General features: G+C 33.8%; 1 protein-coding gene across 1 annotated transcript in view; it reads right to left on the bottom strand.

The window, feature by feature from the left end:
* Positions 1-24,128, bottom strand: part of SGCZ (sarcoglycan zeta) — a 358,683-nt gene that overhangs the window by 152,444 nt on the left and 182,111 nt on the right. Inside the window, exon 3 of the mRNA XM_039698932.1 lies at positions 20,680-20,874. Coding sequence (XP_039554866.1) covers positions 20,680-20,874 — 195 coding nt within the window. The remainder of the gene's footprint in view (positions 1-20,679; positions 20,875-24,128) is intronic.

Below are 24,128 nucleotides of genomic sequence, written 5' to 3'. Positions count from 1 at the left end.
ATTGAAGAAGATATTGGAGTAAATTTCAGATTTCACAGGAAGTTTTAGAATCTGTTCATTTATTTAGTGTAGATTTTTGTAGAGCTTATAGAAAGCAGAAGAGCACAGTTCCATAACTCTACATTGGAGCACTCAAATAAATACATCCTATTACAACTATGTATATAAAACCCCACAATTCTCTGATTCAATATTGCAAATGCCTGTGGGGGAAATGAAATGTTTCATCAAAATAAATGATGTAAATAAATAAATTTCAACCAATGCTACAGCACTGAATTATTTTTAGCTTCTGAAGAAATTTCCTGATCATGTACTGTCTCTGTCAATTAGTGACTGACAAATGCATATTCCATTGCTTTGCACAGAATATATTTCTTATACTACTGAACTTGTACTGACTTTTAAATACAATAACATTCTTTTATACAAAATTACAGATTCCATCTCAGGGTAGTGTCAAAGCACACTAAAAAGCAACACCTCAGAAGACACACAGATCCACCCCATTTGCTCCCTCTGCAGTCTTAGAATCCATTGCTGTTCATACGGATACAAGGCACACTCAATATCTTCATAAAGGGTTAATCTCAAGTGCATCACTAGCTCTGCGTGGATAGAAGGATTCTGATAGAGTAGAATGAAGAGATTTCTTCATCCCAAACCCCACAAAAGAGACTACTGCTCCTTCTGAAGCAGAATTGGTGCCCCAAAATAGTTTTCAGAGTGGCAAATTGTTCTAACTTCACAAAATAACCTGGACAAAAAAGGAAACTACAATGTAGTAAAATGGCAGCTTTGAAACCAAACTCCTAGTAGAGAACAGTAAGCTATTGTTTTTTTCTTCTTTACTGTAAAGCTTCTATTAAGTTTGCAATATCTTGGAAAAACTTTGAAAATATATATCCAGTATAGAAAGGGATAAATTGCCCACCACAGTGACTGTAATTGCCACTGACTGTAATCAGTGAGAATTTTTGTGTAATAGCCATGGACAAACCATGTCATCTCTCCACAATTCTGTATTTTTCACTTGAATCAGGGAGCACAAAGCACGTATCAAGGTCTCTGTCAGACTCAACCAAATCAAATGGCAGAGAGTGGAAGAGGAATGAGGGAGGCCTGGGAGACACTTGTAGTAGCAGCCAGCCTGGGCAACAGTGGCTGCATGCAGCACTGATTGACACTGGCCTAAGATGTAGTCTCACAAAGCGAAATTTGCAGCAGCAGTTGCTGCTCTACTTCTATTTTCTTCTCCCATACCTCAAACATTGGGAAAAAGAACTGGGAAGAGCTTAAAAAAAATTATACACATACAAAAACAAAAAGAAAATATTCAAATTTCCTGATATTTTCTTACTCCTCCTGATGCTGCGCCCAAATGCCTAAATGCAAAAGAAACAAAACAAATAAAAACAACACCCACCAAACAAAAAAAAAACAATGAACAAAGTATTAACATCAGAACACAGCTAGTTATGTTGAAGGAATGGGAATGTGTAGAAGAAAGAAGAGATTCTTGGAAAAGGGCTGATTTCCTGTCCTGGCACCGGGGTACAATGCAGAAGCTACATGGATCTTTTAATAAAATCAAGAGAACACAGATTTACAAATATCTTAGAAGTTATGACTCCACCAGCTTCAGACTGCAGTCCTGAGAGAAGAGAGACCTGATAAAACAGCCCATGGCAGCAGAGAGGCAGCTCTGACACTGCCCCAATCCCAACTGCAGGTGCTGTCCAGATACTATGACAAGCACAATGGACTCATTACAGTGGTCAAGAGAATGTGAGAGAAGGGTTGAAGTGGTTGATTTTTTTTACAGGTCTGTGTTCATATATCCAAGCAAACACTTCAGGAGTAAATAATTGCAGTTAGTGTAGTCTCTTCAACTATATGCCAGTCCACATACCTTTAAGTGTGGATATGCCTTTCCAGCAAACAGAAAAATTATTTAAACTTTGCCTGTAGTTGGTTACTGTGAATAAAAAGGTAGGATGGGTTTTAAGATATACTTGGGGTGCCCATAGCTATTGAGATATATTTTGAGTGCCTACAGCTATTTGCAGCTCATGAACTGAGAGTCACAGCCACTACCAGTATAGATTATATCTAGACAACTCACAAAGCAGCAAGTCAAAATTGCAAGCTATACTACATCAAGAATATCTCATTTAAAAAAAAAAAGAAAAATCAGAGATAATGTCAAAGCTGAGGATGCACTATAGTAAGCTTCTCTGTTGATGAAACATAAAATAATGACAAATTCTCAGAAAGAAAACTGTGAAATTGAATTATATATTCCATTGATGTAATCCCAAGAAGTACACCCCATTAACTCAGATACATTTTTTGTCATTATTCAGGTAACTGCAGAATTTTCAACTGATAAACTTTTCCAGACAAATACTAGTTTATAAGTTTATTACAAAATATATTAGAAATATGCTGACTTTTGATTTGGAAAGATATATTCAGAAGTACTGGGATGCACGATCAAACACTATAAGGCTGCTGTATTGCCCTCTTTGAACTTTGTCTCCTATATCCCAAATTGCAGTTTCAGTGCCAGACTACTGGATAGTTCTTAAAAATGGTGCAAAGTTTATATTTGTTTCAGTGGGAAACAAGAAAAGTTTATAAAATTGTGAAATATTTTCCTCCAGTTTTCCTCATTTACTGAAATTCCTTTATTTCTCTAGATATTTTCAGTATTTCAGTATTTCAAGTTACATATTGTATTTTAAATTTATTTCCCTGCTTGTAATCCATTCCATAGCAGTGGAGATGTGCCCACGACTTGAAGTTTCTATTCAACAATATAATGTAATGGATTTTTATTCCTGCATTCCTTGCTCACATCTTCCAAATGCTCTTCTAGTCTTGTGACAACCTCAATTTTCCATTCTTTTACTGTAAACTTATTACTCTTTGTTTTTTCTTGCTTTAAAGTTAATATCTGCTCAAACAAGTTGCAGTCTTGATCGTGAGGAATCATAAAAGAACACATGAAATTACAGTACAATGTGAAAAACAATACACACAAATGAAAAAATATAAAATAAAAAAGTAATTTTATTGAATTACTTTTCATATAATAAGTCTGGGAATTAAAAAACTTTTGTTTATGTGATACAACATATGGCTAAGTTTTTTCATCTAGTGAGATAGAGTACCAATGGCACAGGGAAACTTCTGTGACCAACATGATGTGAAATCTAAATAAAAAGTATAAATCTGTTCTTATACAATTCATGCTGTTTTTTACAAATTTGATTTTTTCCTGGATGTTAGTGTAAGTAATCCCCAGAGGACAATTGCTTGGTTGTACCCTTGCATTCACAACAATACAACAACACACAATTGTGTGATTTTCAATGTCCTCAAATCCCAGATATAACCATCTGGGGGGGGGGGGGGGGGGGGGGAAAAAAAAAAAAACCCCCCCGGGGGAGGGGACATAACTGAAAATCAGAGAAAGGGGGGGGGGGGGGGGGGGGGGGGGGGTAGGAACAACAAAAAACCCCAACAAAACCAAAAACAAACTGCCTCGAGTAACATGCTTAATATGCATCAATTTCCCCATAAGTAGAAAGGATTTTTCATCACCATGCTCATGCATCCTCATAAGGTGTTAATGAAGTACACAGGCAGAAGTGCCAAACTACTCCATTAACAACATGCTCTCCTAAGATGCTGGAAATTTCACAAGAAAAAAGCAATAGTCCTTTCTTGAGGATGCATACTGTTCTTATTTGGATCATTGTGAAGGCTATTGAAATAAATATTGCAGATTTTCAGAAAGCAGTTTTTGTACCTTTTCCAGCAAATACTCAATGTATATCCAAACCAGTAATACTGCATCACAATTTTAAGACTAATTACCATCAACCAGATCATCAGGCATGAAATTAGCCATCCATGATAAAAAATTAATACTAAACAGGAGTTAGACTTTGTGGCATTCCATTATATTTACTGCCTTAGATTGTATACAAAATAGTAAAATTTTGTTGTTCTATGTGAATCCTTTTTATTATCTAATTAGTTTTTTTATTTATAAATCTGCCTGTGTAAACAAATAAACCTCTCAAACAATTAATGTTTGTCACCACATCCGGGTCTTGAACCTTTCTGGGACAGCGAGGCTGACTGAATCCTTTGCAAAAGGTAACAGTCATTTCCTACACGCTGATGAACCCAGTCCAGAATAAATTCTTGTTTCCACTCATGTCAGGCATTCCTGTAGTTTGTTTCAAGAAAATCAATCATAAAATCTCTATCAGGTCTGTTCAGATTGCATAGATCTATTACTATATTTATCTTTATTTTTGTTAAAATTTACTTCTATTGAAAACACATTCACAAGACATGCTTATTGAATCAGATGGAATGCACTTTCAGATTATTTCTCAAAGGATCAGGAAAAACCCTATTGCTTAGTCTGAGCAGCTCAGTTTGTACATGTTTGTTACACATTATACATGTGAAATTATATCTGAAGTTGCGACACTCCACACTCTAATGTGTTTAATTCACCTGCAGTTTCTCATAATCTCCCATGACTCTTAACTGAGGTGACACTGAAATTATCTACTGATTAATTATTGCTATTATTATAGTAAAAGTGCATGAAAGCAAGTAGCTAGAGACAAATGTCTCTGTTCAAACAGCTAGATTCTAAACAGTGGGTTTGCTTAAATAACAGCATTTAAATGCTAAAAATCAGCATGTAGATTAGGACAGGGAGAACAGTTATTTAAGTTTTAAATGAAAATTGGAGCTTTATTTGGATGTATCATCATTTTTCCTTTGTGATTTAAAAAAATATAGTACATCAAGTAATAAATGTAATTCTAGCTAATGGTTTAGTTCTACACACACTTTCCTAACCTGTGAATTACAAGTTGCTTTGTTGAAATCAATTTTCTGTATATATTTCTGAGAATAACTTTCAATAATGGTTTCTACCCTTCAAATTAAGAGAATAAAAATAGATCAGGAATAAATTATGACAGATTATATAACACATCTTTAACAACTGCAAAATTCTAGAAGAAATGGCATTTCAGGCATTCTCCTGAGCCTTAGATTTTATTTGAACCCACAGTCATCAGATATTTTCTAAGAGGCAAAACACACACCTGATTTGAGCTGTCAACCTCCATGCCCACAGAGCCTGTTCACTGAAATTTCAGAAATCTTTTGACCTCATACAGAATGTCAAGGGTCAGTTTGCACAATCAGCATGAAATCAGATGTGCCATATTGTTCAGCACCTGTTCCTCACTTCACACCAGTGTTTCCCTGGAAAACACAGGGCTGTCAGCATCAATAATGCTAATCCATCCACTTTTACTTATATTTTTTCTCACCAGTTATACTCATTAGAGTTTATTTAGCTGTCTATACCCAGATAATGTGTCTCAGATCAACAACCAGAAAGCGCCAACATCATTTGCATTGAAGAAATGGTTTTTCCCTTTCTCTCTCCTTCCTTCCTCTACTCTACTCTCATTTTCAACTCAGCCTCTATTGCTCTGCCTTAGTATGAGCCTGAAACCACTTCTTCCTAAAGACCTTTCTCTCCTGGTACTGTAATTTTACAGTATCATTATAGAGTTTAGAGACAGTTTTATTGTAAGTAATAAATATTTCTAAAAGAATTCCAGCATCCAGCAATTGTGTTTATTTAATGTCACTAGCACATCACAAAAGATCATAACTGTCAGAGGCCAAAAGCATTTCTAAATTAATATAAAATTTATAGCCCTCCATTAATCAAAAAAACTAATAAAGACACAACTAATGAGTACCTACTAGATATTTCAAACACTTTCAACATACTTAAATATTTCAATATACATTTAAACCTATAAATCATGTAGAAATGAATGTGCCATGTACTTCATGCCTCTCTGCTTACACGCCGCATCTGTAGTGGCACTGTTCAAACTCATACCTGCATAAATAACACCTTGCTGGTATTACTAAATATACTAGAATTTATCTTCCACTGATGTGAAAGGTAATCATAATTTTTAAGAATAAATTTATAGTTCCTTTAGCAAAGATTTTCAGAGAAAATAAACCAAGTGCCTATTTCCTTGAAAGGTAATAAAGTATATTCAGTATAGTTCCACATGAATAAAATGCCAGAACCAGTCTAAGAACCTAGTTTTAGGTACATTTGCTCTGTCCTTGCAAAAATTGCATAGTTCTGCATTAGACACTTAAAAAAATAAGAAGTACAGTTTTTGGTTTTGTCTTGATTTTGTCTTGATTCATGTCCTTTTTTTGTCTTTTTGGGTTTTTTTTCTGTTCCTTGCTATGTCCACATTTTATTTTCTTGAGTCTCATTTCCTTTTCTTTCCTTTCCAAAGCTATATATTTAAAAAGTTAATTTCCATAGTTAAGTTGATTACTATCAGAAAAGCTTTTCTTAATAATAGAAGTAATAATCATTAACATTCTCAGCTAGGCAACTGCAAAAAGTGCTACAAATCAAACTGATTTTTAGAGTCGCTGTTCAATGATTTATTCAGAAGACTAGAATACTTCTTTGCAATATATCAGATCTGCTAGTGTTGTCACCATTTTAATTTTAGTGATCTAAAAATTATGTATTGTTTTTCATTTTTAAAACTTATTGCTGCCTGCAGCTAATACATCAGTTAGCTAAGAAACCTGTTTTATATGAAATATAAATGGCTTTTTTCTTTATTTTAATTTTTCCATCTCATAATTCTTTTTTAATCTCATAATTTTACCATCTTTTTCTAGTCTTTTCTTTTGCCTCCTATTTCTTCTTCCCTTGCCTATACATCCTTTCCTGTACACCTTTAAGCTTTCACTTTGCAGCATGAGAAAATTCAAATATATACAACCAATTCTGAAGTACAGCTATATGAATAATTCCACTCACATAAAACTGGAGCAAAGCATTTTATTTCTTGGGGTTTCTGTCCTCATGCTCATCACTGCAGTGTGAGTACATTAAAGTAACATGCAAGTAATATCAGTTTCATTGAGCTAATCACATCGGGTGATTTGATAACCACAAGTGATAGCGATGAAGAAAATGGATCGGGGAAAAGTAGTAACAGAGTTAACACCTGGTCCAGAGGAGAGGAACCAAGTTGATCAGAGAGATGGAACACCTCTCCTAAGAGCAAAGGCTGAGAGAATTGGGATTGTTCAGCCTGGGAAAGGGCAGAATTCAGGACGACCTAAGTGCATTCTTCCAGTATTTGAAGAGAAATTCAGATGAAGAGAAATTATTTACAGAAGTGTGTGGTGAAAGAACAAAGGGAAATGGGTTCAAATTGAAGAATAGATTTCGATTAGATATTAGGGAAAAACTCTTTACTGTGAGGGCAGTGAGGCACTGGAACAGGTTGCCCAGAGAAACTGTAAATGTCTTATTCCTGTTCAAGGCTGAGATGGATGGAGCTTTGAGCACCTGAATGTGCCCCTGCCCACAGCAGTGGGGCTGGAACTAAATGATCAAGATCCCCTTCCAACCCAAACTATTCTATGATTCTATGATGATTCTGTGATTCATTTATAAAAGTGAAATAAGGAAAAATAGTTTTATATTATGTCTTTAAGTGAAGAGTAATGAAGTTTTTGCTGACTTGTGTACTTTATATACCTAAGAAGTCTGCTTTTATACTGGCATATAGATTTGTTTTGCTTTCCCATGAGATTTAATCAAAAACAGGAGAATTTTTGAGCACTCAATATAAAGACAATTTTTTTTCCAATAATAAAAAAATACTTACTGAAAATATGCAAGGCTTTTCTGCTTTCACTTTACATTACATTTAAATTGGAAAGGTTGTTTTGCCTCTTACAGTGAGTGTTTTTTAGTTTCTAGGTAGTTTTAGAAAATTACCTCCTCAGATATCAATAATACTGTCACCATACCTCTAACATGCTGTGTGTTGATCAGAGATTATGGCATTTTTCATTTCCTTCATCTGATAGTCAAATAAAAACTGCCATTCTATTAAAAAATAATTGGAGGTGCACATCAAATATTTTTAGTTTCAAAACTAACTATGGAAAATATTCTAGCATGCTGTGATGATACTCCATTTCAAAAGGATTAATCATCCACGATCATATGGGCAAAGTCAAGTAAAATGCTCATTATATGACTTTCCTGTAGCTAGATCCTAAAGTATATTCAAATCTGAATATGTGGACAAGCTTCTGGCAATCCTTGCTCGTACATTGACTTGATCAAGGTCACACAGCAAGCAGCAGATGAAAATTCAAATGCAGCCAGCATAAGAAAGGCTGTCTATGATTCAGATGGGCAGCCATACACACATGGAAACACAAGTGTCGTAGGTTAAATATTTTAAATAATTTCTAATTTCCTGGGATTAGGACAAAACCACTTAGTTCTATTGACTAAATGTGATCCTTAATTTTCTGGTTTGACTGCACACTGTGATGCATTGAAATACACAATACAAATCACAGGTTTATCAATATAATGGATAAACGGAGAATCATGTCTTCAGCCCTGCTTTCAAAAAATCATAAGAATGGTCATTCTGGGTGAGATCAAAAGCTAACCTCAATGTCTCATTTCCAATAGCACCAAATATTAAAATAGGATATTCAGATACAGAAATTGATATTTTTTTGGGTACATTTTCCTGCCATGCATTTACCCATTAAATTCTCAAACATCCATCAATTTTTTAACCTCCACATCACGGGGTGAAGTTCTCCACAGAGTAACTACAGATGATGCTGTCAGAGTAACACTTTTCCCCAACTTTAAACAACTCCTCTCCATCCAAGTGGCTACCCACCACAGAATGTTCCTTCTGTGGCCTGAACAGCTGTCTCTCCTCTGTAGCTCATGTTCAGCTGGCACATGTCCACTATATGGACACCTTTTCCTCACTGCCTTATTTTCCTGGACTCACCCTGGAATTGGTACTTCTAATCATCAGTAAATAAAAAGGAAGGAGAAGGACTTGTATGCCTCACATACACTTCTAATGAACAATTCTTGATCTTCACTGTCCTGCCCAGTCTCAGAAATTCTTTGTTTGCATACTTTACTGCTCCACCTTCATGAGAATCAACACATCCAGCACCATACTTTGAGGTTTTACAGCCTGCATGAGCATACTGCTCTTCAACACCCTTTACAACAGAGTATTTGTTTATTTATTTATTTTGTTCATATAGCTGTTATTACCCAGCATACTACGCCTATGTATGATACACAACAAATACTCTGCTTGATAAGGAAATATTTCACATAGAATGGATCTGGAGGGCATCTTACACCACCAACAAGCATAAAGCTGTGCAGGATGGTATATTTCAAATAACACACATGACGTTAAGGTTGACTTCCAGTTACTTTTGAAAACCCAGTCATTAACTGCTAACCTGACACTCAAATCTTTTAGATTGCGTGTATAAAAATCATACCAAGTGTTAAAGCACACAAAAAACCCATACAGAAGTGTGAAAAAGTTTATAGAAATACTTCTAATCACATTCAATAGAGTGCACTACCAGGTAGCGAGAGGTTTTAATAGCCAGTAAACTAAAAGCTGTCAAGTAATATTTCGGAAATGTTCTCCATAATACAGAAGAATTACTTGATGTAAAATAATTATTTAGGAATATCTTTTTGTGTGTGTGCAAATTTATACCATGTTAGCTTATTGAATATTCAGTATAACTGTACTAATAAGTTTCAGTTAACTAGAAAAGAGTATTGTGAAAGATTTATATGACTGGACTTCTTCAATGGACTCCTCAGATCTTCTGTCAACAAGTAGTAGTGTGCAGAATATTTTAGCTGAGCTTATACCTTTGAGAACCTGTGATTATACTGTACCCTACTGTAAAATCTATACTTATTTTCATTTTGATTAAGGCAGTGGTTTAACTGTGCTGAGAATATTTTAAAATGGGTAAAAATTATCAGGTGTTTTATTATTTTATTTTTACCTTACATATAACTCAACTTTATAGATGACTATACCTGAACCTTAGGGTATCTGAAGTAATTTTATTCACACACACCATGAATCCAAAATCCATTAATGTTTCCCTTCAGACTACAAAAACTATTTTTTTTTATTTGTACAGTAATAAATGACCTTATCTGCCATTGAATTCTATTTTCTTGAAAGTAAATATGTTAACCTTCAGCAAGCTCCAGGTTACAGCTTTATTAAACCTTGAAACAGAAGTATAAGAGTCCTTTGACAGTTAGACAAAAGCTCAGATAACAATTCATAACAGGATATTTATTTTTCCACAGTTCATATTAAGAACTGCAGACCATAACACTCATGCTTAATATAAAAAGTGACGTGAGAGTTTAGAGCAAGCATATTCCCCACAGTTTTATACGTGCCAGAGACTTGGTGTTGCCATACTCTTTGCCCTTTTTTCCCTGTCCAACAGGTCCTCCTTAGGTACCACAAAAGAGTGTGACCTTTTTGCAATCACAACAAAAGAATTTCCATAGTACCATCCTGTAGATAAGATTTGAGCTAAATAATTTTGCAAATAATTAATGAAGTTTGAAAGAGCAAGATAACATAGAACTAAGCTTAAAAGTCAACCCTCTTCCTTTATAGTTAGCATTCTAATTAGTGAAGAACCAAAAAACGCCAAAAAACTGTAAAAACCATCAGTAAATTCAAATGTAAATAGTTTACATCCCTCCTGAGAAAAAATAAGTTTGGATGTTTATATACATGTAAGCCTATATCAATCAGTCTGAGGAACAAACCCACAGGCAAATTGTTGGCATAATACATTTTTATTCTGAATTGACTACTGTAAAAAATGAACACATTTTTAATAGTGATTATCAAATTTTGGTAAATAAATAATGTTAGAATACGTGACAAAAGCTATTTAAAATGTGTCTTTCATATTGCTTGTTCAGCCAATAAAATTAATATAGATATTTGTCTCTGTTACTTTTATGTATCATGACCAGAACCTGAAAGATGACTGATAAGAATTGTATATTCCTGAACACAATGAAGGAAATGAGGAAGGTCCATCTCTAAAAGGTGGAGTAATGATTTGTAGATGATCAAGTATATATTTTTTAATTTACATCTTTACATATGCTTTCCTCTACCTTTACTATTAAAATATCATCTCAACTGAGAAGACGAGAGTATGATAGCATTTTTGATTTTCATTTTATAAAAAGAATTGCTATAATTTCTTGACTTGTGCCATCCCAGTATATGAGAAGAAAGTTGTGTTAAAATTTGAACCAGTCAAAATTAATATATATTAATTCCTATCGTATTTTTATAATACTTATTCCAATTTTAGTTTTTTGTTGATGTAGACAGAAATCTGTCACCCTCTTGCAAATCTTTGCTTTTATAAAACTGAGCCTTGAAGATAAAAAGTAAAATAAACACAGTAATTACAAATTTCTCTTTGGGGAAGCATTTCTTGATGTTGCTCTACTGTATAAATAGATGTCAATGAGGTGAGAGGAAAAGAAGATCTATAACTAAAAAAAATTGTATAGATAGTGATTTTTCATCACAAAAATACTGATTTCATTATTGGAGACACTAAAATATGTATCTGGGGTTTTTGGGGGTTTTGTTTTGCAATATACCGTAAGCTCAAAACTCTTAAGATTTTGCACAAGTCTGTGCACAACTTGTACTTAACTGAGTGTCACAGAAAAATAATGTACTCCTCACATTATTGATAGGTACTGATGTGACAGACAGGGTATGCACCATGCTGCCTGAATAACAAATCATTGGACAAGCTCTGATGCACCAGGCTTCTCCAGAACAGGCAGCCAAATTCAGATTATGATTAAGAGGTTTAGGACTGGGTATTAACATTGACTTCTATTTTGTGGTATATCCACTACTTCTACATTGTCTCTGGCAGTACCATTTGTCATCTGCTTTTACTGAATTTCTTGATTTTCATTATTTGATTGTACCTAGCAGCAGTAAAATACGTTTTCCAGGCCTAGAAATGATACCTCCATAAGTGTTGTATCTTTTGGGTAAGTCTTGAAAATTTTTCTCCTTGTTTGCTGCAGGACAGACAAACCCCTTATTCCACATTTTTTATTAAATATCTCCTTGCTCCTGCATCAGTGAAAGATTTGATTCATCATTTAATCCTTTCTGGGATTCCAACCACACATTTAATATCCTGACTTATAAGAAAGAAGAGGAAATACTCTGCCATGTAAGACATTTATCACTACATATTCTATCTTATCTTCTTGTTTCTTTTTTTATTATAATTTCTGAATGTGCTAGGTCTAATTTAGGCTAGATTTACATAAGTACATTCTGCTCTTGTACTTAATACACAGATTTCTATTTATTTCAAGATGGAAGGTTTGTACAAATAAAAGCAGGATTCCAAGCAGAGAATGTAATTTTTTACTGCACTCTTTACTCAGATAAGTCATCCCAATAAAAGAAAGGAAATAAGAATCACACATTTCATTATTCCTACAGACTGTTGGTGGTTTAAATAACTAAAGTTTGTTCAATTGGTTTGATATCGCTCTAATCATGCTAAATAAACTTACAAAATATTAATGCTTGGCCTGAACTATAAAATTAATTCTGATTTAGTTGCTCCACTTAAGACAAACATGCTGATGCATTAGCCTTCTTTTCTTTTTATGACTTTCTGTTGATTATTTTCATGAACCCTGGTATACAAAATTAATTTGTTCCATCTTTTTCCCCCTCATTAAAAACGACTGCACACCAAAACCATTCTTCAAATATATGCTATTCAAGCTATGCACTTAGACAAATATAAGTGTCAGATTTATCTTACTCCACAAACCTTTAAGAATTCAAAATTATATTTATATAATATTCTCTTGAAAATCTCATTTTCTATAAACACTAATGTCATGCTGGAATACACTCACAAAAGAAACAAAAAGCATTTAATGGAAATTAAGTTAATTCCATTTTCATGAAAGCAAATATTTGAAAAAATTCTGAGATACTTGTTTCAGCCTATTTACACAGTGAATGATTAAGAATAAGCTGTCTAGTAAACATTGCTCAGTCAGCTTGAACACATGATTATTTCAGAGAAGGTGAATATTGGCAAACTGAATAGATTCATATATATACACACATGTCTATATATGGATATACACATTTTCGGCTAACCTATTACATGAATTTAAACTCTTGTTGCTGGCACATTTTTACAAGACTTTCTGAGGTACAGTGTATTTGCTTCCTTTTTCTACTGGGAACTCTACTAGTACTCTGTCATTAAATGACCAAACAAATATAAAAATGAGAAAATAATTTTATCCTATTCCTCCTTCATGAGGGGTCATTGGTTAAAAACAAACCCCAAAATATAAGACATATAATCTCAGAAATAAAATAAATAATTTAAGGTCTACATTCAGCCACACAGAATAAATAATGTAACCTGCACATCAAGAAGGGGAGCCAATGTTTGCTAAGAAGTGCTATTAAATAGGATTGTTTTAAACAATACCTTCTTACTTTTTACTGAAAGATATCTTTCCATGAGAGGTCCAGTACTATAAAATACCTAAAAAAATACATTTAACAGTGGCTTGACTGTTCATACAAGCTGTTGCCTTAAGTATCACAAACTTGACATCAGATTAGTCACCTTTCCCCTGTGACGCAACAGATTTTATATTATTTACTGTACAGCCAATTAAACCTACACCATGCTTACACTGACACTTATTTTCTTTTCCTCCCCATAAGGACTAGGAAAAGAGGTATACAACACAGGAGGTACATATACAAGATGAGACAAAAACGTGATTTAGAGGAAAGGTATTAGAAATACTTAAAATGAGTTTTTCATTGTGCTCAGGAGAGCAAATATATGAAATGCTCAAAAGAGAGTAAGAATAAATCAGTTCATTCTTGCCTGTGGCACTGAAAATGAAAGAGGACACGAATTGTACAAAATACCCTCCAGCTCTCTAAAGTTGTGCTTTTCTATGAATGTTAAAAAATGGGATAAAAAAGTCCAAGCAAAATTAACTCATAGCTAGATTAATTTGCTGACATTCTATGAGTAAGTTGTTGAATTATTCACGGAACTGACAGGTTCATTCAAGAAGATGACACTTCTGATTTCCAGTGCATCATAAGGATATGAGAACATAGCCAGTAATATTAATAAGACTTTGTGCATACATGTATATATGTCCGTGTGCAGACATCTGGTTTCTAATATTTATTTTAGCTGAAGATTTTCTAAACATTTTTCCAAATAACTTAAAAGTCAAAATTTTAAAAGAATTCTAAATCTGTGCAGAAAATATTCCTGAGGAATACACAGCCACTTCACTAGAATTTTCAATAAAATTTGTTACAAGGTTGATATGTAATGTTTGACATTAAGAAATAGTAAGAGAGATGTCACCTATCTATCAAAAGGAAATGGCAGAAATCATAAGGACTAATAACCTACAGGTAAAACACTTATCTGGAACATGATCTACATTGGGGACAATTGGAGCCTTAGTCTCTAGTATCTTGACTAAGTCTCATACTCATTAAAAGTTAATTATATTGCCTGATCTGTACTGGAACTTTGTCAATATAAAAACTAAGCAAAAAGGAAACAAGAGTTTTCTGGCATTCATCCCAAAACAGAACATCATGTTCTTGAAAGATAAAACACTTATGAATCTAGAGAAATAATTTTCTACCTAGTTAATACGATAAAAAAATTTTAAAAATTAGATAATTTACAGTTTTTAAAAAATTGACTATAAATTATTGCCATTGAAGTAAACTGAACCTGGAGATGTGACAATGTATTTATTAAATATACATCAATTGCTTTTATTCATATTTATTCGAAATCTAAAAGCAAATTGCTGCCTTTGTCAAATTAAAGAAGTTTTCTATTTGCCAAATGACAATATTTTTTTGAGATAAGTTCAAGTACAAAACTTCATAACTTTGAAATGCCAACCTGCTACAAATTGGACACATCTCAAAGATTGTCTAAGAAATGGAAAACACCCTCTCCCTACTTCTACTTGAAATTGTATTAGTTATTATATACTATCTTCATGACATAGCTTAGCAGAACCAACTGAACTGATAACCAAATACTGTTTTGACCATCAAATAAGGACATATGAGTGGCCAAAGAATATTAGAAACATAACTTCTCATATCACTCTCATGCCTGTTGAGAAATGAATAATTTCTATTACAGTATAGTTTCTAATTTTATTTTTCCTCAGTATGCCAAGACAGTTCTACATCTAGATAAAAGCATTGAACAGAGCTGATTTAGTTCTGTACCACTAAAAATTTAGGCATCAAATTATAACTTTAATGTAGTAATTGTACTTTTAAAGAAATCATGAGTGTTGTCTCCATACTGGATATTAAGAACAGAAGGATGTGTGTGTCCCAACACAGAGAGTTAAATATTTGGAAGATTTCCACATTCTTGCACATTAACTAAAACCCGGGAAAATATTGTTTACTGGCACAGGTAAGTAATCTTACAATTACAATTACAATTCAGATTTGGATTTTTGCAGATCTGAAAGTTTTCAATTTTAAAACTGAAACTTGTAAAGGAATATAGGGATAATCTGTTATAATGGAAATGGAGGAGAATTATTGTTTACATATTTCTGCCGTATTATATATGCTGTCACATAAGAAAGAAATCATGTTTACTTGGCTTTTAAAGATGGAATTAGGAATTAAACATGGGATAGGTAAAATACAGGCAGACATTCCCCCTGCAAATTAGCTGCTCTCCATACAACTTCAATCCAGAGCTAGGCAGCCTGGAGAGTATGCTCTGTTGGAGGCATGAAGTACAAGTGTTCTAGCCAGGAAACTCAAACTGCTCTTTTCACCCTGCTTATGTCTGAAGATAAAGCATTCTTCAAATTCCCTGGAGAAATAAACTGTCTCTACCCAGATAAGTTGTCCGGCCCCTGATCTTAAAAGTAATTCCCATGGTAGTACTGGCAAGAGGAGTTTAACATGGATCAACACAGACATTGTGTTATGACAGCAGTCAAAACTGACTGCAACACTGCAGCTACAGCAAGAGAAAACATCTGAATAAGTGGCTGCATTCTTACAGGGCACCACAAAATGTCTTTTCATGTATGGATTCCTAGGGGTAATCAGAATATGAAGATACACAAAACCAGATGTACAACCAAAACCAGTAAAATAACTTGGTGCTATGTGGCTGTTACAGGACACATAAGATATCTAAGAACTATACGAGCATTTTTTCTAACAGTACCATTTTTTAAGCTTTAGTAAACTCCAGACATCAGTGTCATGTACTAAGCAAAGGAACAACATAAAATTAAATAAGTGTCGATATCGATGCCAATTGTGAACATATGAGAAAATGTATAAAAGAGATATAAATGTATAAATGCTTCCTCCACCAAGAGCTGGATCTGTGTTTCTATGCTAACATGGATTACTCCATGTTATTTCAAAATGTCAAATCCCAACAATAATAGGAATGCTTTGAATTCCCTTTTTTAAAGCTAATTTGAAATACATGCAGAAAACTTTCAGTCATGAAATACCAATGCACTGGTATTTGGTTAGTAACAAAAATACATAGTAAATCTCTTTTAAAAAGTAATTAAGCAGATTGACAGTGTCAATATGTCTTATTCATTAACAGCTATATGAAGAATAAATTATATAAAATTATCATTCTGTTGAGGTTAAAATAACTTAAAGATGTACAAAATAAAACAATTACTGGAGAATAATGATAAAGTGATTAGATCTTTTAAAAAAAATTAGCTAATTACTTATGCTGTAGTCCATGTAAATACAAGTTAACAAGAATGCAGGCACAGTAAAAAAATATTTCTTTCTTTCTTTGCAAGCCTTTAAAATTCACATGTATTACATATATGAAATAACCAGGATGTTCTAAAGACAAAACCATTAATATTTTACCCCTTGGCTCTGGTACCAGGTCATGACTTGAGTGTTCATCCTTCCTGTAATCCCTAGTATAGTAATTGTACAGACAGAAAAAAGTGACAACTCTGAGCTTCATTAAACTCATACAACACAGACCAAGTGAGAGGTAATTACATCCTGATGGAAAGTGAAAGACAAACATTTCCATGGGGTATCCTCTGAACCATGCCAAGGTTAATATAAAGAAAGGAAACTATAAGTGTTCCATGAAACCCAAGTCTCCTATTATATACTGACAAAATTTACAAATTTTTGTTCCTGGCTTGATTTTTCCAAGATATTTTGCATGTCTCCTTTAAAAAAATCAGACCTTTAAGATCATCCAGTCCAACCATCCCCTCCAGTACCACCACGACCATCCCTGAACCATACAGATGCCCTTTGATCACTTCCTGAAATGATGACTTCATGCCTTGGCTGGGCAACTTCTTTCCATGTCTAACTACTTTTTCAGTGAAAAAAAAAAAGTAATCTGAACCTCCCCTGGCACAGCTTAAGGCCATTTCTTCTCATCCATTCATTTGAGACATGGCAGAAGAAAATGACCCCCATCTCACTACATCCTCCTTTCAGGTGGTTGTAGAGAGTGATGAGGTTTCCCCCTTAGACTCTCCTTCTCCAGGCTAAACATCCCCAGCTCCCTCAGCCATTGCTCATACGACATGTTTTCCAGACCATTTGCCAGTTCTGTTGCCTGTCTCCAGACATGCACCTCAATGTCCTTGTCGAAGTGAGGGGCGCAAAACTGAACACGGTACTTGAGGTGTGTTGGCACCTCACCAGTGCCAAGTAAGGAGGGATAATCATGTCCCAAGTTCTGCTGGCCACTGTTCTTGATACAGGCCAAGATGCCACTGGCCTCCTTGGCCACATCTTTTTAGAAAGATAATTGAACAGTGAGGTATTAAAGGACAGTAAGACTAAGCTACCAGTGGGAAAATATCTTTCAAAAATTATTACTTCATCTATGACTCCTCCACCTAATATTCTCACTACACAGATATTAATTACTTTTAGTTTTGCTCATCTGATACCAATTATATATCAGGTAAATTATTTGTAACCTTCAAGTTAATTTCAACTATTTGTTACCTTTCAAGTTTTTTACCTTGTACAATGGAAGAAGAGATTTTATCCCGGAACATTTCTCTGTTTCCTAGTCACATTACATAATCTGATAAAAGGTGGCTTGCACATCTTGCCTGTACTATGCTTTTACATGATTGCAAAGAAACATTTTTTTTAATTACTTCTTTGATAGGCTATTCAACATTTATCCCTAAGAAAAATTCATATCAATTGCCTGTCTTACTGTGAGATGAATGCTTTACACAAGACCCTATTTTTTACGGTCCGACTATAAATATAACATGGGATAACTGCTCAGATTCAGAATGTGACTTTTATGTGCAAGGTCAGTGTATTCAGAAAACTTTTCCAACCAGAAACCTGATTGCAGAAAGACTTTTATTATGCCAAATTGTCAGTGGCTGTAACTTTACAGTTAAAAATAGAAAGGTAACAGCTAATACAAATTAACAGTGTTGAAATCATCAGACAGCAGTGACCAACCATGACCTCCCTCTTCATGACCCCTTGAAATGTTGGAATTACTATTGTCTATAGAAAGCTCAACACTGACTTATGCTAAAACAGGAAATATTTTAAAATAATGTCAAAATGTCAAAGCAGTCCAATTTCAGCAATTACTTTTATCATGGCTATATTCCTCTTTTGTGCAAACATTCTTGAGGTTTCTAGCTGCACTTCTGATTTCCTATTACTCTCCAGTTATACAAATTATATTTCTTAGTTTATCTCTATCTGTACATATATACATGCACATGGAATAAATATATATATCTATTTCAAAGCCATTTCCTTTTTAAATGCATGAACTTTAGGTTCCTAAACTATTTTTTTTTTTTCCAAACACCTGCCCCTAAGAATGTGACTCTTTCAGACTTATTACAAATTTCCCACTCTTGCTCAATGTGCGTGCGAGGATATGAGCGTGAAGATGTTACTCAACTTTTAACATAACAATTTTCTTGCAATCTTCTAGCATACAGAGATTCCAATGTGAGTACTAACTACTCAAAGTAGAAGACTACCTCCCATTCCATGAGTCTGCAGGAGTAAATTAATTCTTCAGCACATAATTTAATAAATGCATTTGAATATGATCAAGGATAAGGTGTTTTATTATAAGTGCTACAACAATCTGCTTGTTTTCTGCACTGGATTCCTGCACTTATTTAGTAATTCACCATAAACTTTTAACTTTCCAACAAACATTAACATGCAGGAAAGAAAAATATTTCAAAATTTCTCTTTTTGTTTTGTTTTAAAAAACTGCATGATCAAATTTGAAAATATTTAAACTAGATAGTGTTATAATAGCTTGTAGTGTGGATGGACAAACAATCCCTAGATATGGAAACAGTACCTTAAAATATTCTATTGGAATGCAATCTTCTTCACAGAGAAATAGTCTGTGCTTTTTAAAAGCTATATTTTAAAATTGTTTGAAGAGTTATGCCTAAATATTTTTTCAGTACAAATGAATAATTATTCTAATAAGCAAAAACATATGTGGGTGTCCTATTTTAAAAGCACATTGTGCTAAAAAAAAAAGAAAAAAAAGACCAAAAGAAACAAAAAAAAAAACCTCTTAAAAAAGGTAACTTTCCAAAAGATTCTCAGAAACTTTTCTGTATATGAATATTAAAATCTTACGGTTGTCAAAATATGAGTTCAACATGCTCACCCACTAGTGGAAACTCAGAAGAATAAATATATTTGCACAATATGTCTCACCAGACAACAGTTTCAGATATTCCAATGCATTACAGACCAACAACAGATATAGAACGATTTTAGACACACATTTTATGCTGGTTTTGCTGGCTATTCTTTTATTTCTGATAAACTTATGAACAAGAGAAATGTGCTGTGACACAGGAATTGGAATTTTATAACTAAATACATTAAAATATGGATTATGAAGGTTAAAATCCAGAGAGGAAGACTGCACTGATCCTAGCAGAAACACTGCTGTTTTAAACTGCGTAGAGTTCTGTCTTTTCTTTTGATACACAAAAAGTCACTACTCTGCTGCCAGCTGGTGCATGCTCCTACCACAGTTTCCACTGAACACAGATGTTCTTTCAAGTGTACATCTGAAGTACTTTGCTGATATTAAAGATTCCAGGCAGAAATTGACTCATTAAAAAAAGCAAGCACCTATACATTGACATGACCAAGTTCCCTCCTAAGAGAAATACTATATAGAACAGATATAATAACCTCCTCTTACTTGTTATTTAGTGTGGCAAGAAATCAAAAGATGCTTGGGGCAGTCATCATGACACTTGATTTGGGTAAACAAAAAAATCTAAGATGGAGATATAATTTCAGAAGATATGTTTTTTAACCAAAATCCTCAGAATACACAGGGCACCAGTCCACTCACTGCAGAACATATAAAAACAGTATAAATATCTGAACCAACATTCAAATAAGTGCTACGTTTTTTCCTCCAAAATTTTAAGATTTTTATATAACATGGTAAAGGAAAAAGGAAAAAAAACCTAGAAGTTAGTACTTGAGGAAATGAGGTACATAAAGTTACTGTAATACTTACCACTGTGAAATTCATAACCTTCAAAATCCATATTGTCATTGCTAAATTAACAATCATGGTAACCAACAGCAGAAGGACAAAGAAGTATAAGCACCTCTTTCGCCATCCATAAATCCCTACTGGGTAAAACTGAGGATGTTCCGTCCTTGGAAGGCTGTTCTGTTGTGTTGCTAATATATACTGCTCTCGTGTCATCTGGAAAAGAAAGATGCAAGTGTAAGTAAGGAAATGAGAAGTCTGTTTTTCACATGTAATATTACATGAAAATTATCTCAGAATGTAGAGAAAATCAGTTTCTATGAGCACAGAAGGGATACATTCATCTAGCATTAATCACATCAATGGTATTTGTACTGGGCATCTAGTCTGAATTTGATGGATTTTATGAATTTAAAGTCAATGTTTGGTTTCTATTTAAAACTGGATTTGCATTTCAAATTTATCAGCAAGAAACTATTAGAAATATAAAAGTAATCCATGCATGTATTTTACACTCTAATTCTTAATAATTTTTTATTGTCTTTTATGAAAGCATTCAGCAAAATATGGTTCTGGAGAAAGAGAGTCATGTAGCTTTTCTTTTGTACTGGTTTTGGCTGAGGTAAAAGCAATTTTCTTCATATAGCTTGGAGCCAGTACACTCTTTTTTACAAATAGAAGAAAAATCTCACCTAGCAAAAATACATCTTTCATAAATGAAGTTTTCAGTCTTTTATTATACTTAGAAAATTGAATTAATAATTGATGCTATTATACATACCTCCTTATTTTACAAAAAAAATTCTTTTGCCCTTTAAGAGATGGATACAATTATTATCTTTGAATTCCTGAACTAGTTTAAATTCTTCTCACACACAAGCAAGCAGTAACCATTTCAAAACTGCTTAAAGAACTTTCTATTACTACTTCCTTAAAACAAAAGTTTTGTGCCATTTATTAAAAAACGGTTTCATTTTTTTATGCACAATTGTCTTTTACAGATATTCATATTCATATTCAGTTGTCACACTGCCTTTAGACCAGAAGGTAGTAAATTTTCTCTGTGACTTAATTTAAAGCAGTCTCATTCTGTTTATTCAAGAGTCCTTTCCATAATATGGCCATTAGAAATGTTGTTTTAATAGGCTTTGTGCTCAGGAGGAAGAAGACAATACAAAACAAAAAAAGAAAATCCAAAACAAGCAAACACAAACTCAACAAACTTATAAACCAGATAAAACAGTCAATTTTGAGCTTAAAAGCTGCCTTTCTTTTGACTAAAAGAAATGAGTCAGTGAATCCAATGAGAAATAAAAACCAGATTAAATTCATTTGAGGGATCAAAGAAGTGTTGATTTCATATGAGTTTTAAAAGGTGAAGCTCAAAAATGTTCATGTATAATGAAATGTTCAAATGTCTGTGTTGCTAGATATTTATCCAAACCAACACTCTTTAGGTTTCACCATTCTTCTAGTGAATGAGATATTAATGGAATAAATTAACTCACAGAGAATAATTAGAGCCATAAGTCATAGAACACACATCCATATTGTGACAGTATATATATCACTGAAATAAGTCAAGACAGAAATAAAGAATTTATTAAGCAGATTTTAAGTAAGTTAGCAAACAGGCATTTTGTCATTTTTATTTTTTTCAATAATGATTTCTTCTCTTTGCCCTCAATTTCAATTAAATGGAATGTTTAGTGGCTTATTTATGTAGTGAATTTTACAAACAAAATTTCCATCAATGACATTTCTCAATCCTCCCAAAACAAGGTATGGCCAGGTTTTAAGACCTTGCATCATCTTTTATCATATGCTGGCAGTTTTCATCCTAATTGTGTGAAAATGCCTTATAAATCCAGAAACTGAGTACACAAACAGGTTAATCAACTTCTTCCTTATAATGAATTTCTACACATTTATTTTGCCAACCATTGTAAGAAAAATGAGTGTATGATTAAATTTTGAGATTTAAAGTAACTGGTTAATTCTACACCATTTCCATTTTCTTGATTTAACTTTATATATTATCTATGGAAAAAATATTTTGATTAAAAATAGTTGGAAAGTCAACTTTCAGACCAAGACAACATCAGAAGTAGTACTATTCCTAAAATTGTGAACATAGTCCAATGCAATCATTAAATACAGTGACATGTTATTCCATCACCACAGCCAGGCACCACTCAGTTCCCTCTGTATACTGTTCAGCTCTGTGAGCCTTGGTGAAGCAAGCTCTGCCCCTGCAGCCCATGGAGGGCCATAGGGGAGGAGAAATCCACACCACAGCCTGTGGAAGATCCCATGCTGGAATTGCCTGAGGGGCCAGAGTTTGAGAACACATGCCAAAACAGAAGCCTGTCTGGATCTGTGAACCCATGCAAAGGAGCCCATACCTTCTGTTGAAACTGTCACCTGGAACATAACCTACTCCTAGACATTTTCATTACTGATGAAATCAATCATACTGATGAAATCAATCATACTGATTGATTCTCTGCATATTATTCCCTTAATTCATAGAAAGAATGAAAACATAAAGGTACTTTAAAATACAAGTTCAGAGTATAACAGCGTCTAGACCCAATATTCATTTGATTTGACAAGGAATTCGATGAGCTGTAGAGCTACAGATAGAGGAATGATAGCTAGCAAGGAAAATTCATCATACCATCATTTAGAGGAAAAAAAAAATCAAAAAAAGCAATCTGGTCATGACTAACCATAGCTCAAAACATCATAGAGATGATTCACCTGAACCAGGTAGCTCTGCCCACTCACCCTGAAAGTAACACAGCCTCTTGGCAAGCAGGTAATGCTGTGGAGAACTCTCTTTTTGTATGACACTACAGCAGGCCATTAATTTTCCCTCCCCTCACAAAGTATGTGGCATTAAGCTTACAGCAGAAAATTATGTTACTGGTTTCTTTGTAGACTTATCTGAAAGTTTACCCTACATGCATCACACAGAGCAGGAAGTGCTATAAGAACCACAGCACTTCTTGTGTAGCAAATACACAAATGTTACATCCCAACCTTGGCTTTAAAATCAAGACTTGGGATGAAATCAAGAAGTTCATTATTAAAACAAACATGAAGATGGCAAGTAAGTGGGTTGTATCTTTTGAAAAGCCTGATGCACAAACTGATAAATTTTCTTAGAAAGAATTTAAAATGCTTGGTGCCATTTTCAGTATGTGTTGAAGCAGATTAATTGTTCCTTCTCTTTTGCAGGTGTTTGGTAATCTAGAATACTTCCAAAATTAACAGAAAAGTATTGTATTATCTTGATTTGGTTGGGATTATATCAACTATGACTTGATTGACAAGATAGTAGAGCTGCATTCTTAGAGAATTAAATACTGGAGGGAGAGAGCAACTTCCTCTGAAATTTTTATATGGGCTACACCTGACACCTGTTAAGTCTTCTCCTTTTGGCATTAGCCATTCAAGCCTTTCAA

The sequence above is a fragment of the Passer montanus genome, unplaced genomic scaffold, assembly GCF_014805655.1.
Source record: "Passer montanus isolate IOZ18808 unplaced genomic scaffold, ASM1480565v1 scaffold13, whole genome shotgun sequence".
Classification (NCBI taxonomy): domain Eukaryota; kingdom Metazoa; phylum Chordata; class Aves; order Passeriformes; family Passeridae; genus Passer; species Passer montanus.
The sequence above is the reverse complement of the archived record's forward strand: the minus strand, read 5'-3'. Positions and strand labels throughout refer to the sequence as shown.